The 17,634-nt window shown below is 37.0% G+C and overlaps 1 protein-coding gene across 1 annotated transcript; it reads left to right on the forward strand.

Moving 5' to 3' along the window:
• Positions 1 to 380: 380 nt before the first annotated feature.
• LOC145481646 (CTP synthase 1-like) lies at positions 381 to 17,453 on the forward strand. The gene is made up of 16 exons (XM_081460164.1): positions 381 to 671; positions 2,478 to 2,648; positions 2,920 to 3,017; positions 3,403 to 3,519; positions 4,424 to 4,507; positions 4,882 to 4,962; positions 9,306 to 9,460; positions 9,794 to 9,926; positions 10,236 to 10,324; positions 10,769 to 10,863; positions 11,844 to 11,906; positions 12,223 to 12,266; positions 12,493 to 12,592; positions 12,996 to 13,051; positions 13,594 to 13,690; positions 15,208 to 17,453. Exons 1-16 carry the CDS (start codon positions 506 to 508, stop codon positions 15,429 to 15,431), a joined length of 1,773 nt encoding a protein of 590 aa, XP_081316290.1. The 5' UTR covers positions 381 to 505; the 3' UTR covers positions 15,432 to 17,453.
• Positions 17,454 to 17,634: the final 181 nt, after the last annotated feature.

Raw genomic sequence — 17,634 nt, forward strand, 5'->3', positions numbered from 1 at the left:
CGCGTTTGGCGCTGCAAATCCGCCTGTTCTACATGCTACCCAGACAGCCAGCCAGCCAGCCAGCCAACCAAGCGACAGAGCTCTCGGTAAGGTTCACTTAGTCATCCTCTCACAACAGCTTCTTTAGAAAACAACTAAAATCTTCGCCTTTTTTTATTTTTGTAGCAACACTGACAATTTGAAATGGGACGAACTAGTGGAGAAAGGATTAGAAAGACCACAGCTTCTTATGGAATTCAACTTCCTCAAAGCTTGGTAAGCTGTGGTGGCATAAATCTATATGACGTCATGCACTTTTTTCATTGGCTGGACCAATGAGAAGCGGAGGATTGAATGAAAACAACATGTGCTCACGTGTTCCAAGAACGAAATTTGCTGGAGGGAAGAGAGGTGCAACAATCGTCCGAGCAGAGTCCAAAGCACTGCTGCCTCTTTCAGTCTGTTTTGTCATTGGTTTTAAATTGATCAGCACACTGAGGTCAAAATCTTCATCGAGGGCTCAAAGATGAAGTACATACTGGTGACTGGCGGTGTTATTAGCGGTATTGGCAAGGGAGTTATTTCTAGCAGCATTGGAGCGTTGTTGAAGGGCTGTGGTCTGCATGTCACTTCTATCAAAATCGACCCCTACTTAAACATCGACGCTGGGACATTCTCTCCCTACGAACACGGTAATTTAATTCACTGTTTTTCATCGATTGGTAATCGAGCTGCTATTTAGGCCTTTTTATTTAGTTTATGTTTTGCGCGCGCAATTGAGACCAAATAACAGAAATGAGAATCCCGCCATTTTATTACGTAGATTTAACGTCATTTTGAAAATTGGGAAACAGTCACGCAGCCTTTTTGTAAAGCAGCATAGAACATACCTGAGAAGTGAAATAACGTTTAAGCCGGTAAAAAAGAAAAAACAGTCACGCTGTGCTTTGCTATGTTTTGCTTTGTTTGTTGCGACACTACAGCACATGGTGGTCGACGAACGTCAAAAGCTAAGCAAGATGATGTTTAGGAGAATAATATTCTAGGAATGGTGTCCCTAACAGTCCAGGGTTCTTTGAAAAGTCGGAAAAATACGAAAAATGGTTGGAAAGCTTGTTGTTCTTCAAAGTGTAATGTGCCACTTAAACGTGTTATGATTCCAGATTTTTAAAATTAATCTTTGATTAGCTTTTTATTTGCGTACTGGAGAAGCTGAAATAAAAATTGAAATAGGGCTGAATCTCTGATACCTTTCCTTAAACATATGAAGAAGAGATGTGGGGTGTTTTATTAATTCTGTGAGGTTCTTTTGATTGTGGTATTATATGTATTTATAATCTGTTCAGTATATTTTGCAATTGTGCTGATAATATTTACACCCCATTTCCTGGTCTCCAGCTTTTGACTCTGAATTTTTAATCTTAAAGTTTTTAGCATATCCTTTGCTGTTACTTTTTTCTTGTGAGTTCCTGTGATATGCTTGCAAGGGTTGTGAAAGACCTTAAAAATTTGCCAGATCTTTAAAAGGTCCTTGACAATGCAAAACATTAGACCTTCTCATCTACACTGAAACAGGTGAAATTTTACTGAGATTAGTCCTTGAATTTCATTACAAAGTCCATGAATGCTTTGGACTTAAGTAAATAAAAAGCGATATTTTGCCCTGCTAGGGAAGGGAAGGGAAAGTGGCAATGGACATGCACATGACCTTGAGAAAGATATAATGAAAAATATAATGAATCTTTGAATATTACTGAATTGTCCTTGAAAAGTCCTTGACTAGTCCTTGAGAAAAGGGTCTGAATAAAGGGGTCTTATATCTGTATGAATTGTGTGACTTTATGGACGATTACTTGAATCATACAAATGTGAGCCAATTCTTGATGTTCTTGAATTGATTGTGTCTATTATCTAGAAGTGTATAGCATTGTTAGTACAGCATTTCTAGTCAAGAAAACAGGTTAACAAAATCCTTTTTGAGGTCTTTGAAAAGTATATTTGCAAGATCCTGAAAAAAGAAAAAAATACCCTGAAATTGGTTTATTTCATCGTTGATCCTAAATTGTAACTCTTCCCCTTATCTGGTAGAGACTCAAGAAAATAAATGTAGCTCATCACAAAAGCAAAGATTTTTCAGGAATGTTTTGTGGGAAATAAAGCGTGAGATTGAAGTCTTTGAAATCTTTGAAATTGCCCTTGTTTTCTGATGGTGAACGCCTGTAATCGGTCATCTAGTCGCAATCTCGACCATAATACACTTTTAACCTTCCACAATCAATCAATGGATCAATTAATCAATCAATCAATTTATTAATGTCAAGAAGTGGGACAAGGGTGCCCTCCATATCTGAGCCAGAGGCTCAGATATAAAATGTTTGACAATTAACAAAGCCAACAACACACACCTCTCCCCAGTGGACACTATCTGGTACCAAGGATGTCTCCTTTTGTACTGCATTTTGACTTTAACTTTGTTTATTTAAATTTTCACATTACAGGGGAAGTTTTTGTTTTGGATGATGGAGGTGAAGTAGACCTGGACCTTGGTAACTACGAAAGGTTCCTGGATGTTACTCTTCGTCGAAATAACAATATCACAACAGGCAAAATATACCAGAGCGTGATTGACAAGGAAAGACGTGGCGACTACCTGGGCAAAACAGTTCAAGGTGTGATGCACGTATATCTGTGTTTTGTAATGATTTATAACACGCCATTATTTTGACAACATGGTTGCCATAGAAACAACAAATCACATGACCAAACAATTGACACAAAAGTTGCAATGTTTTGCTACCATAGCTTGAATGGTTATGTTGTAAGAAAAGATTGAAATCAAGATGGGTTCTTTGTGTCCCATCCCCAAGACTTGATAGTTAAATTTTTTTGTTTGTTTTATTATTTTTGACGTTCTTCTATTTCTCCTGTCCATGTACATAGTGGTCCCTCATATAACAGATGCTATTCAAGACTGGGTCACAAAGGTGTCTGGTGAGCCTGTAGAAAAAACTACCCAGGCTGATGTTTGTCTTATTGAGGTGAGTAAGCATCCTCAAAATATTGCTCTTCCTTGATCTATTCTTCCTGGAAAAGCTAACTCAAGAATGGTTATGTTTTATGGTGGCAACCAAAATGTTTGACCAAGAGGGTGCAGTTGGCATTACATGTCATAAAATGGTTCATGGTGTCTGAGAAAAACTGAAATAATACATGTATTTTCAAGTAAGAATGTGCTTTTTTCCTTTGCGAGGTTCTGGATGCTCACTGCTGCCCACTACTGTAAATGTACAAATTGTTGTCTGTCTACTTGTACTTCAAACGTTTAGGAGAACCCTGAATTGTTTATAATTTGGAACCTTGTGAGCTTATTAAATGTTGTGTATGAGTCACTCATCACATTTGTCTGATAAATATTCTCTTTAGCTTGGAGGAACTGTTGGAGATATAGAGGGCATGCCTTTTATTGAGGCCTTTCGACAATTTCAGTTCCGAGTTGGGAGAGACAACTTTTGTGTGGTTCATGTCAGCCTTATCCCTGAGGTAGGTATTGCAAGCATTAGGAGAGTTTCCTTGCTTATTTGATTATAACACATTTTTGTCAGGGTTTGTATGGGTCCTGGAAAACCTGGAAAGTCCTGGAATTTTACTGTGGCATTTTCCAGGACTGGAAAGTCCTGGAAAAGGCCACTGGTCCTGGAAAGTTCTGGCTATCTGTTAAACTCAAGTAAAAAATATGAAATGTATGGCAGACAGTAAGGAGAATTAACAATGAGATCTTGGGAGTGAAAGGGTTAATGTGATTTTAGAGTCCTGGAAAAATCAATCTGAGTCCTGGAAAAGTCCTGGAAATTTGTTTCTCAAAAAGGGTATGAACCCTGTTTCTTATAATAACTGAATTAACACATTTTCCTATAACTGAATTAAACTAAACATCTTTATCTAATCCTACTACACACATATGTATTAAAGAATCTATATCACTGATGGTTCATCTTAGATTAAATTTTGCACACTTGTCAAAGTATGTCTTTTAAATCTTCCTCATTCTTGTCCATCCTTGTCAGTGCAGGTTAAGTTTTCTTCTCTGTTCTTCTTCTGAAGTGTTAACTTGAGGTTTCCTTTGGTCTACAGACCCCAGAATGTTCACAGTTCATGAAACATTGATTGGTCACAGTGCCTCCTAACATACCTCTCCAAATTCTCAAAGAAAACACAAGATGATAAAAGTTGAGAAGCCTGCCAATACAGTTGTACCAAACAATTTTAATAACAAGCTCTGAGTTTTTATTTGTTGAAAAGGCTGGCTTTGGTAGGCTTATGTTCAGTCAAGCTTATCATCAGAGGGTTTTGTGCATAAACTTAAAAAATGCTTGAGCTCATATTTGGAAGGAGATATTAATTAGCAAGTTAACTAATGAACTCGTATGTTTTTGTAATTTTTTAGCCTGACTCAACTGGAGAGCAGAAAACAAAGCCAACACAGAGTAGTGTGCGAGAACTGCGTGGTTTGGGTTTGACTCCTGATTTGGTGAGTCGGTGTTTTTCCTTAAATTGTGGGCTTAATATTTTTGTAAAGTTATAAGGGTAAGGTCAAATTAGAGTGTGGTCACATGATATCATGGCAGCCATATTAGTGTTCCAAAACAATGAAACGGTGGCCATGTTGGTGTATCAAACCAATCCTGTGGAGGTTAAAGTTGAACTCTTTTCTTATGTGAATCCTTTCCAATGTGCCAACAAATTTGCATGACTGAAGGCCATGTGAGGGAAAACACCCTCTTTAAGAAGAAGTGCTTTCACATGTGTACATAGGCCTTTTAAGCCAGATGTAAAATAACTTTTCAAGCTTGTGAAAGAGTAAATTGCACAGTTAATCACTAACTCCCAGTACCCAAATCACAGATTATGTGTAGATGCAAGCATCCTGTCACTAATGCTGTCAAGCAAAAGGTGTCTTTGTTCTGTCATGTGCCTCCAGAGCAGGTGAGAAATTTTGGATTTGATGTTAGCATTTCTGGATATTGATACCTGTATGCGATGAAATTCAGGTTTTTAGATTGATGGAGTTGAATAATTATGCAGAATTGACCTATTATGAGAAAGTTGTAGCTAGGTTATGGTAAGGATTTGTTAATTTGCCGCGAGAAAGGGTTAATACAGTGTCCACTCGCAGATTAGCGAAGGAAAATTCGCCTTGATAATGTACTAAAAATGCCATTCTCGTCCCCAGTGCTACTCGTCTTAAAATGTCGTTGACGAGTAGCTCTGGACGCACCCAAAAGTTCGAATTTTTTCATTGGCTGACAAAAAATGAATGCGCAGCAGAAATGAAAATTACAAACCTCTACGCATTCCATTTTACTTCCGGCCCAGATGGCGGCACCTTCGCTCAGTTGACACAGGCGCGCTTTACGAAAAAACAAATGGTGACCTTTCCCGATCGATCCGAAGGAATCGTTAAAGTTTCCACGTAACCAAAGGAGTACGTTGCCTGCGACGATGTCATTCACGATCGTAATCATCGTCCTTTGTTGTAGCAGCGGAGAAGGTGGGAAGAAACGTTTAGAACTCTGAGAATCAACCAGCTAATACAACAATTACTTTGTCGCTGACCATACCCCAAGAAATCATAAAATTAACTTCGAATCGGCAGTGGGTTTTAAGAAACGTTCGTCTTCCTTTATGAAAAGCTCAAAAGGAAACTTAGAGCCAGGTGAAAAGACGAAGAAATATCACTCTTGCTAAGCAAATGTGGCACTGGAAATGCGAAGGTGAGTGTGTTTCTCTCTCTCTGAAAGATCAAGGAGATCAGATTCTAGCAGTCCAAAATGTATTGATATTAAATTGCCAAAATGAGTCAAAGGTCCGTGTTATAATACTCTGCTACGTACCTGGATGATGTAGCAAATGGTCTGAACATGAAGTTTGGTTTGTTTCTTCCACACATTGTTATGTATGTATCTTTTACTATCTGTTAAGAAGCTTCTGCTGTTATAGATATATATGTTGCAGTTAAAAATGTTCAGTAGGTAATTTTTTTTTTAACTAGGTAAATTTATTATTTAACTAGGTATTTTTTTTTGTTAACCAGGTAATTTTTCTCTTGCTCTGTTTCAGTCAACTAACTAAAAAGGGTTTTAATTTATGGGGTGTGGTTAAAAATAGCGGCCTGGTATTTTTAGGGGGCTCTAAAAAGAAAAGAAAAATAAAAAAAGGAGGAGAAAAATCTCATTTCTTACTCTTCTCTTCATCTCTCCCTGCTCCCACCTACTTCTTCTTCTCTTTCACTATCTCCCTATTCTACGCCTACCTCTTCTTATTTTCCTATCTAATTATTAATTTCAAAGGAAGAAGGAAATTACAAGTACCTACCATGTGTTGAACCCAAGACCTTCAGATTACATGTCCATCTCGATCTCCACTAGACTACACAGCTCAAGTTGAAAAAATTTCTTTTTTTTCTCCTAATTTTTGGCTTTTTTGGGTCCCAGACTCACCTCGGTCCAAATATCCAGGTAAAAAAATTTGTTTTAAAATTACCTAGTTAAAAAAATATTACCTAGGTAAAAATCAAATTTACCTGAAGAAAAAAATTACCTACAACATATATAATATCTTTTTTTTGGCTCCCCTCTCTTTATTATTGAGACCTCCCCTATAGTCTACCCCCAAAAAACACGAACAAACCTTTTGTGGTCAGGCAAGAGTTTAGTTTGCTTTAGAGCCTTCACCCAAATTTTTTTTTTTTTTTTATAATTTACTTGTGGAAATGATGTGTAAAGGAAAATAACCATAGATAACCATAGCTGAAATTTGAGGCCCTTTCCTCTCTCCCCACTTTAGTTAGGAAGCAACTGCAACTAGCAAAACTTTATTCTGTCACAATAACATTAATCAGTAAATAACAATAATTTATCATCCATGCAAATAACTGTGAACAAATATAAGAGACAATTATTTATACATGTATAACTGATAACGCATCATCAGGACTTGTGGGTTTCCAAATATAATGTGGGAATTATCTCTACTAAAAACAAATCAAACATTAAAGGTGTACAGAGTTACATTAATATCCCCATAAGAAAAATGTCATAATCTTTTTGTTAGCCTTTGAGAGATAATTTATTTCCTGCCATTATTTACTATTCTTTGTTAATTTTCAGACCATAATAGTGCTACATAAATTCCTCAAAGGATGACCGTTTATGGATAATTCAAATAGGAATGTTGTTCTTGCAGTTCAATAAATAATACTGAAAAAAAAGGAGATGGAGAAAGAACCATTGTTGATAGTAAAGCTATGTGGCTGATGTTCTGATCAACCACAAGACGTAGAAAGTATACATTGAGATTTGTTGTTGCACATGGTTGTATAACAGGCTGAAGAGCCTTATTACCATGAAGTAACATGAATTGTAAAAGAGCAATGACATTGCATTGTTTCCCATTGATTTTGTTCATGCAGTTTCCTAAAAAAAAAATCTTCCTTAATGTACATTGAGGCACACCAATATGAATCACTCTCTTCACATCAGGAACCTCTACATGTATACCAATGCCAGATACTAATGTTATAGTTACATCATTTTAGCTGTATTATATTTTTCGTAACACCATGTACTCATATGGGAATACTGAAATAAATTGGTGTTGTTGTTGTTGTTGAAAGCACCCAAAAGATTAAGCTTTATATAAGCTGGTTGAAAGGTATAAAATGAACAAAAACAATTACATCGACAAAAGCAATGGGGGATGGGGGACAAAATGGTGGAATAGCCCTATATCTAGTCTTGTAATGTCTACAGGCTTTTCTCAAGCCTGAATGTACAAAAATCATCATTAGATGTTCCAGATAAGCTAATTAAAATTGCTGCAGAGCCATTATGGAAGTCCCCAGCACACATATATAACCACTCGATAACAACTGGCATAGGACTTTTATTTTTTTCTTGGCGTTTTTCTTAACAAGGTAGTAACCACTTCAAAAGGCCAATTGCTACCCTATACCCTGGTTACCACACACATAGTTTTTTATTCTTTCCATAGCCATATGCAAAATAGATTTCTCTTCTCATATTTATTTAATTATAATACTGATGTAAATTAATTCTGTAAATAATGCACAATAAAAGTTGATCGATTGATTTAATTTGACAGTTTAATGATCTGTTGATTGCGTAAGACCCTTTTTTGTAAAAAAAATAGAACAGAATGGGGTTACTTGAAAAAATGAGGACATGAAAGATCATATGAAAGTGAGCACCTTTATTACATATTCCTTGCAAGGAAACATGAGCAAAACTCCAATACAACAAAACTTTCCAGAGTTCAACAGATTTTTATTCTGCTACAGCTTACAAACCTATGTAAATAACCAGGAAGTAAATAGTTCTTACCATTAAAAAAATTTTCTCTTCATCTATCAGCACGGCTTATATTTAAATCCTCTGGTCAGTGATGCAATTTCCACGGCTGATTTCCACAAACGCTTCCGTGTGTCCATAAACAAATTTTACCGTGTCATCGATAGACGTAATACATGCCGTATCCTGATTACGTTGCTTGAAAGCTTTCACAACTGCACCTCGCTCTTTAAACTTCTCCTTTTTATCGAATATGAAGAGAAGAAACAACAAGAACACAGCTATCGATTCCTGAATTTTTCTAGACGGTCCACCACAAAATGCACCGCGAAACCCGTTGGTGAAATATTACACAAGCTGGCAATGGTGTTTGAAGCGGCGATGGCATTTAAGGCCGCTTTCTACTCTCTTTTTAGCTCTAAATCACCTAACTTCAGCAAAGTGAAAACACATGTCAGCGTTCCGATCTGTTTACATCTAAAGAATACTCTCTATTCCTCTCTCCCCTCCCTCAGGATTAGTTTCTGAGCATGAGCAGATATGCAGGCCAAAATTACGCATGCGTTACCGGATGTCCGTGATTTACGGACATCCGGTAATGGCTGCTACCAGAGCCCTCCGTTTCTCCGACCACGTGACCAAAAGAAACGGAGCCTCTGGGGACGAGAATGTAAAAATGCTAGACCCTATTGACAAGAAGGTTTTCATTCATGAAGGATTCAGTAGATTTTACTTTTGAAAGTGAACCTTGAAGGTGTGCAACTAGTTGTGCAATTGACTCACATTTCATTTGTGTACTTAAACCCTTAGCTCTTCGTTTGATGGACTGTTTTCTGTGAAACAGGTTGTCCATTGACATTGAGAACACTGAGATATACATGAATATGTGTATGGTTTTTTTATGGCAACAGTGCGGTAGTTAAGGCCTTGCATAACTGACTGTATTTTGTTTATTTTCAGGTGATTGATGTCCATGACTGTAAATCTATTTACAGAGTTCCATTGTTGTTGTCAAGCCAAGGAATTGTGCCACTCTTTTCCAAGAGACTTAAAATGGAAATCAAGTCCCCCAAACCACGTCATTTTATGATGCAGTGGAGAGAACTAGCTGAGAGGTACAGCTGAGCAGCAAAAGCAACTTGTGACAAGTGCTGTAGTTACATGTACACAGTTAGCTGTACTTCAGTTGAGCTCTTTCAGTAAAGTAACCTTACTGAATGATGAAATAGAATGATCCCCCACATAAAAGTCGGTTTGAAAAAAGTTTCTTAAACGGTTGCCTGCTGAAAAACTAGGCTTTTTAGGTTCAGAAATAGATTCGTATTGTGCTTGTTGCAGGTTGGAAACCCATCCAGGGTCACTTCATAACATGGGAACTTTAATCTTGGGGTTGATGGGTTAAAAATAGTGATTGCCAATAATATAAGTTTCTCTGTTAAATTTTCTAGAGAGGAGCGAGTTCTAGATGAAGTAAAGATTGCTCTGGTTGGAAAATACACTAAACTAGAGGATGCGTATATTTCCGTTCTTAAAGCTCTCAAACATGCATCCCTTCATTGCAACAGACGTCTGAAAGTTGTGGTGGGTTTTTTACTTTTTTTACTGTGCTGTTCTTGTACGATTTAGTGTTTTAGCTATTCCAGGCTTGAAAGAATTTAGATAAAAATTGAAACACAATGAATGTGTACATACATGTAGCATGAGAGACTTGTCACCTTAAAAAAACTTGTGTAACACCACTTCTTGAATTGCATTTCATAATCTCTTGAATTGTACTGTATTATTGACAGATGTCATATCTACCTGATGTATCTTCTTTTCAATGTCAGGATAGCCCCTTGCATTGCATAATGTGTTCTTTGACTTTAAATGACCTTTGTGTCCTTGCAGTGGGTGGAGTCTGAAAATATTGAAAAGGTAATGCAGGAAAGAGATCCTGTAAAATATCATGAAGCTTGGCAGAAGCTTTGCAGCTGCGAGTGAGTATATTGAAAATAAATTGTTTTTAGCAGCTCTTGTTTAACTATCTTACTTCTGATGTCAACCAGCAAATTCACCATGCTGGTTTTCTTATTCTATTGTAACAAAGGTTATATAATTATGTTATTTGGGTAAAGGTAAAGAATCCGATCCCACCGATGCGTCGGCCAACACATCACTGACGCGTTGGTCGACACACCACCGACACATCACTGACACACTACAGACGCGTTGGTCGGCACATTGTCGATGCGTCGGCCGACACAGTACCGACGCATTGGCCGACACTCTACCGACGCATTGGCCGACACTCTACCGACGCATTGGTCGAAATATTTTCCCTTTTTAACTATTATTTTGTTATTTCTTTCAGTTATAAATGTAAAGAATCCGAGAGCTATGACCTTAGGTCATTTCAACATTTTTCTTTCAACAATTTTCAGTGGTATCCTAGTTCCTGGGGGATTTGGAAAGAGAGGCACAGAGGGAAAAATTGCTGCTGCTGAATGGGGAAGAAAGATGAAAAAACCTTATTTAGGTACATGTATAATGTTGTCTTGAGTTTATCATGTGATGTTTTTCATATATTTTGGTGTCAAAGCTGTGAACTTTTGAGATTCAGTACAAACACCTTCCATGGGAGATATGCAGTCGACATATGTATTTGCCTCATTGTAAGACGTAGAGGCGTAGTTTGAGAGGTTCGGTTTAGCCCTACCTGGTGTGGGGCCTTTGTGTTATGTTCTTGGGAAAGACACATTACCCGCACTCTTGGAATATGAATGGATACTAGTTAATTGTTGGCAAAAATCTGACCAAATGCTGGGATTAACCTGCAGATGATTAGCATTGCACTGAAGGCTGGTTTTCACTAGTGACGGAGTTGGAGTCTTAGTTGGATTTTTAAGAGAGCTGTCAGGACCTAGTGAAAATCATAAATTGGAGTTGCAAGCAGAGTTGTAAGCTCAACGGAATCAGAGTCAGAAGAATCAGAACATTTCCATTTCTTCTGATTCTGTTTACGACTCTGTCGCTTGTAATCCAGTAAATACTAGATTGTTGGAGACGGAAGGAGAAGTGGAAGAACCAACTAATCACAATCACCCGGAATCAAATATTATGATTGGTTTATTCCTCAGAAGCTGAAGAATAAACCATAAGATCATAAGCTCATAAGATCATAAGCAACAGAGTCATAAGCAGAATCAATGAATTAGTGTTCTGTTTCAGGCTCTGTTGGTTTGATTTTCACTACATCATATCGCTCTATGCTTCTGATTACGACTCCGACTGCGACTCTGTCGCTAGTGTAAACCAACTTTAAGGGAGAGTAGTGAGAGGCTCCTAGTCACGTCATGCCATGGAAACTAGTCAAGAGTTGATTGGAAGCCTGGTGAGGAACCTAGGCTTAAACATAGACCACTTGCCCTACATATACATGTAGCAATTTATTGGTGCTCTGCGTGATATTAAAATCAGCTAACCGACAATGAGCCATTTTCTCGATTTCTCTGATAGGTGTTTGTTATGGTATGCAGTTAGCTGTGATTGAGTTTGCCAGAAATATCCTGGGATGGAAAGGTAACAGTCCTGTGTAATAATTCAGGAGAGGAAATGAATGACTATGAGTTGTACTGCTTAGATTTTCACAAATTTCAGGGTTGGCAAAAGTATCCAGCTACCAGCAAAAATCACCATCTACCTCATGATCTTGGTCAGCTACTCTGCCAAGCCTATCGTCTGATTCTTTCAAAGAAGATGGCAAATCAGCAACTTTCTCCAACAAAAAAAGCTGTTTACCTTCAAACTTTGTGACAACCCTGAACTTTGGTGTACTGACTACTTTGTGAGAAACTACACAGTAAAAGTAAATTTATCTTATTTTGTTGTTTTTCAGATGCAAATTCCACAGAAAATGAACCAGACACCTCACATCCTGTGGTAATAATTAATTTCTTACTACTTGTGTACCTTTTATTTTCTTATCTTTTAAACAAAGGCACACCTAGTTTGTGCACTGTTTATAGCTAAAACCTCTGATTTTGCCACGTTGTTCGCTTTATGTGAACTTGATTTTGCTTTTTTTTTTCCCAAGACATATTGGACATCTTGACTTTGTTGTAGTGTACTTGTATTCAATCATGTCTTACGTTTATCACTTTGCTAGGTTATTGAAATGCCTGAACATAACCCAGGTCAGTTAGGAGGCACCATGAGACTAGGAAGACGGTGCACAGTGTTTTCCAATGATTACGAAAGTATAACAAGTAAGTTATTTCCTAGTATCTTGATGGAGTAACAGGGTTTTGAGCCAGCTTTAAATGACCTTAGCAACAGTTTCTTCCCATTATAGTTTTTGCAAGGTGACAAACAAGTGATATGAATGGACCCAAAGAACAATTTTCCTGGGAATATATGTTATTCTGCACACTGTCTCAATATGGTTTGGCCTGGTGCAATAAATTAAGAGCCCTAGTCCATTGGTCCAGTTTGATTAATATACGATCATGTAAAAATTGGGTCATGCCAGTAGCATTAAATTTAAACAAAATCATAAATTGATTTTATCTTGTCTTGATTTTACTGCACACTGATATGCCTAAACTGTAAAAAAAAAAAGTGTTTAGTTTCTTAAGTTTCAAGAGATTTGACACCTGTTTTTTGTTCCAGGAAAGCTCTACAAGAATGCAGAGTATGTAGAGGAAAGACACAGGCACAGATATGAGGTAAACACAGCTCTTCAGCTTGGGGCTCATTGGTAGAGTGTAGATTAACATGAACAACAGTTGAAAAGGCCAATACTAACCAGTACCAAGATTTGCTTCCCAGCAACATTTTCAATAAAAATCTTGAAGATTTTTCAAACTTTCAAAACTGCCATCATAAAATGAATGGTCTAAACCAATTGGCAATCTTGCTAATTCATAACACTATAGCTGTGGTAGCTGCTGTAGCCTTATGGTTAGTGCACTGGACTCCTGATCAAGCAGTCCAAGTTCAAGTCCTGGCCAGTGTCATTGGGATGTTCTTGTGCAAGACACTTTGCTCTCACTGTGCATCTCTCCACCCAAGTGTATAAATGTGTACTGGCACATTGTTTGGGTAACCTGTGGAGTAGTCTGTGATGAATTAGCAGCCTATTCAGTGGAAGTAACAGTGCTAGTAGCTGCTTCATGCTACAGAAACCAGCCCTTACGGGTTAGTCTTAAAATATCTGTAACAAGGACAATGTTTCTGATGGTGTTTTGATTTTTCACCTTACATCAAGGTTAATCCAACATACGTCAGTCAAATTGAGGAGAAGGGAATGAAATTTGTTGCACGAGATGTGGAGGGTGAAAGAATGGAAATCATGGAGATTCCAGGTAAGTTGATTGAAATTAATGATACTGCCTCTTAAAAGTAATAAGAATATACATCATAGATTTGCAAAGGAACCAGAAATGTTATTTAATAGATGTAGGTGAAGATCATTTTTACCACTTTGAGGTACCAAGTTAGACTGGTGTTCCAACACAAAATGTCAAGCATTTTGCACTCGCACTGCCATAACTACAGAGACATTATCTGGAGATTTGCTAGTAAACACACTATGTGATAGCAAAACACTCATTTTGACACCCAAGGATATGATGAATATCCTCATCTTTCCTGTAATTTAAGTCTGTTTGTCTAGTGAGGGTAGCTCTGAAAAATGCTGTTGACAAAATGGGTGATGGACAAACTCAGTAAGTTGTTCACTACGTTGATTATTTTACAGTACCAATCAGAAGAAACCTAACAGGGAATGCTTGACAGAACGTGTTCTGTTTCTGTTCCACAAGCTTTCCAGTTCCTTATCCACTCTGTTCTGTTCTGTTCCTGTTCTGTTAGCGTTCCATTGGTAAGCGTTCTTGGAATTCGTTCAGAAGATCGAGGTTTCCGAGAACTAGAATTTTGAATTTTGTGATACTCTTAGTGATGTTATTTTCACGGGCGAATGCTCAGTTAAGATTGAACGTTATCCTTGTTGATTCTTCCGCAAAGTAGGCAAACTACTTTTTTTGTTTCTTTTCATGCGGAAACCTTTCAATTCCAGTCTAACTCAACTCGTCCATCCATTTCCTTACTTGAACATAACTTGGGCATGTTGACAATCGCAAAATGGAGGCGGTGAACACAAAATGGACAAGAAGATGCAGAGAATTAAGATGCTTGCTTAGTGCGTGTAAGAAGAAATTAAAAAAGACATTAGATGATTCTTTGTCATTTTCTCAAGATTGCCGGGCTGGACAAAAATTGGATGAACATGTATTTAAAGTTGCATCGTTTCCAAATCCTTGGTGAGCAAGTGCTCTGATAGGGTAACTTACTAGCACGCGTTCTGAAGAACATGTTCTCTTATAGTTTGTTCTGGAGAACATTTTTTCCATTTTTGTGAATCGTAACTGTTCCATTTCCGTTCTATTTCCATTTGGTATCCATTCTGTAACTGTTCCATTCACGTTCTCGTACCTGTTCTGTATCCATTCTCTACTCGTTTGCAAACACCTTCCTGGATAGGTTTCTTCTGAGTGGTTCTGTTAATGGTGGCTAGAGGTCATGGTAGACAAAAATAAGCAAGGTATTGGAGCTTAGAACTTTAAATAGTACTCGTGTAGAATAGCATTTTTGGGTGTAGTCCATTTGGGTAGTCCATGGATAGGGGGTCAGTGTTTTGTTCATCACCTGACAAGATTTCAGTCACCGTAAACAAAATAATATGGAAGAAAAAAACTCCAATGAGTTTTCCTTGCCTGATACTCCTGGGTTCAAACCATTTACTTGACACATCTGTTTGCAAGTTTACATTTTAGTTGTGACTCAGTTTGAGCAATGCTTAACTCTTGTTGTTTCTTTTTAGACCATCCATATTTTGTTGGAGTCCAGTACCATCCAGAGTACATCAGTCGACCAGTCAGACCCTCCCCTCCCTATCTTGGGTTAATTTTGGCAGCTATTGGAAAACTCCCTCAGTTCATTGCCAGGGGCTGCCGCTTGTCTCCCAGGTGCAGCATCAGTGAAGATGAAGACGAAGATGATGAGGAGTTGGCCAAGTTGACCAGAATTCCAGAATTTAACCTTTAGATTACATAAAGGGAGTTAATTTGGAAAACAACAACAAAAACATGAATTTTGTGAAAGGGCGTCAAGTTGAATATAAAGTACTGGCTTTATTGGTCACTCTGCATCGGGATTTCCCTTCTTTTCTTCAAGGGCCTTGAGGAGTTGCATTTTCCATTTACATTAAGGAAATTATCAACTTGCTTATTTAACACCTCATCATAGTGAACAATTTGAGTTCAAGGTTTCTTCCGAACTTAATTCAGTCCTTTTCTCTCTCTCAAAGAGAGAGAATGATAGAGTTACTAAAAAAAACTATTTTATGGAAAGTATTTCTCAAACACAGTTTCAAGTCTTAACAAATACTATCTGAATGAACAACCTGTAGTAATAACAGTATATTTTAAACCTACATATATGTTTTGTTTGATCTCTCTTTTTTTGTAAGTCAGACAAAAGATGTAGATTTTGTGAAAGACCTTGTTTCCAGTTAAATTTCTTTTACAATAATCACGGTAACAAATGAAGCTAATTTCACATCTAATGTGTTCCTTAGTGTGTGTGTGTGTTTTTTTTTACAGTTTATAATAACCATCGGGAGGTAAAAATTTACCAGTATCTCGAATTTGTATTACTACATTCTTCTACACAAGTAGACATGAAGAGATAATTTTGTTTTAAGTTGAAATTTAATGGATTGTAAATATTGTTACACTAATAACAAGCTAAAATCAAATACTTGCTCTCTCACAGTTTTAGTCAAGAAAAAGGGTGAATGCAAGCATTATCTGCAGTTGCAGTCATTCAGGATGAGGCAAAGCCTGTTGATGTGTACTCTAGCAAATACAAATGATTGTCAACTTTTGAAAACTTGCTCCTTTGTAATATTACCTTATGGATTTAATGGCTGGATGGAAAAACTTTCAAAAGAACTTCACAAGTTTTACACCATGTGAGCAGAGTTGCTTTGATCTTTCCTAGATAAGTCAGGAAAGAGGAAGGCAAATTCCTCTCTTGACTTCATTCTGAAAGATCAAAGCGACTCTGCTTGGAGGCTACAAGTTTTAATTCCAAACATATTCTTCACTAAAACAATTTGTTACACAAACAGGGCATTATCGTTTTCTTTCATCCTCCAGGTAACAAATTAAAGTAAACTCAAAGTAACCTTTATGGTTGTGATATACTGTGTAGCATGAAATTTTTGCAGGACTTTTATTTTGCGGATTGGCAATTCTTTGAAGTTTGCTGGAGCAAATTTTTGTGGCATGTGTTGACTGAAATTTCTGCTGGAAACTAATTTTTGCAGTTTCCTTTTCAAGCAGCAAGACATCAACAAGGAAGGAAATGTAATATTGACAACTTTTGTTACTTTTTTAGGTAAAGCAACAGTCTGTGCTTCTCAGACATTTCAGTCAACGATAAGCCAGTTGTACAACGTATTAATGGGAGTAAATTTTTGCGGTTATTAATTTTGCTGTTTTTTTTTTCCGCTGCAACTTATTTTTGCGGATCAAGTACCATCCGCAAAATCACAAAACTTAAACCCTGCAAAATAAAAGTGCTACATGGTATTCATTTTTATCAATTACACTCTTACCCAATTGTGAAATATTTCTTAACGTTACTAAACCTCTGTGAACATATTAACATAATTATTTAACTCCAATTCATTCCACATACGTCTGTACCACGTATTTAAAACATGCTCTTGAATCTTGGTGGACAATGCACCATATAGATTGATTTCTGTTCAAGAAATTGATTTTGTAACAGTTGTAAGATTTAGTTAATTTTGGCTAATTTTTAATAGCAAGAACAGTTTCAACCATAGATAAAATGTCCCAGTTGCACTTAGTCTCTTTTTATTTCCAAGATTCATGCATGTTACCAAAGATTTGTATACTTGACATTTGTCAAGATATTGCTTGATGTTTAGAAAATTGAGGTTAAAAGCACTTGTAATAGACCATACAGTACACCACATTTATCATAAATAAATAAATAAAAGATATTACTCAAAGTAATGAATTTGAATGCATTTTTTTGCGGAGTTATTTATTTACAAGTTTGGGAAAATTGATTTGAAAATCATTTAAACAAATTTGATTTAGGTATGGTTTAATCTGAGGAATCCCCAGCTTGACATAGCAATGACACTAGGTGCTTTACGTTCAACTAGACTTTTACGGAAATTTTGAAACAGGAGCAAAATGGCACAAAAATT

This window comes from Orbicella franksi, chromosome 3 (assembly GCF_964199315.1).
Source record: "Orbicella franksi chromosome 3, jaOrbFran1.1, whole genome shotgun sequence".
In the NCBI taxonomy this organism is placed as follows: domain Eukaryota; kingdom Metazoa; phylum Cnidaria; class Anthozoa; order Scleractinia; family Merulinidae; genus Orbicella; species Orbicella franksi.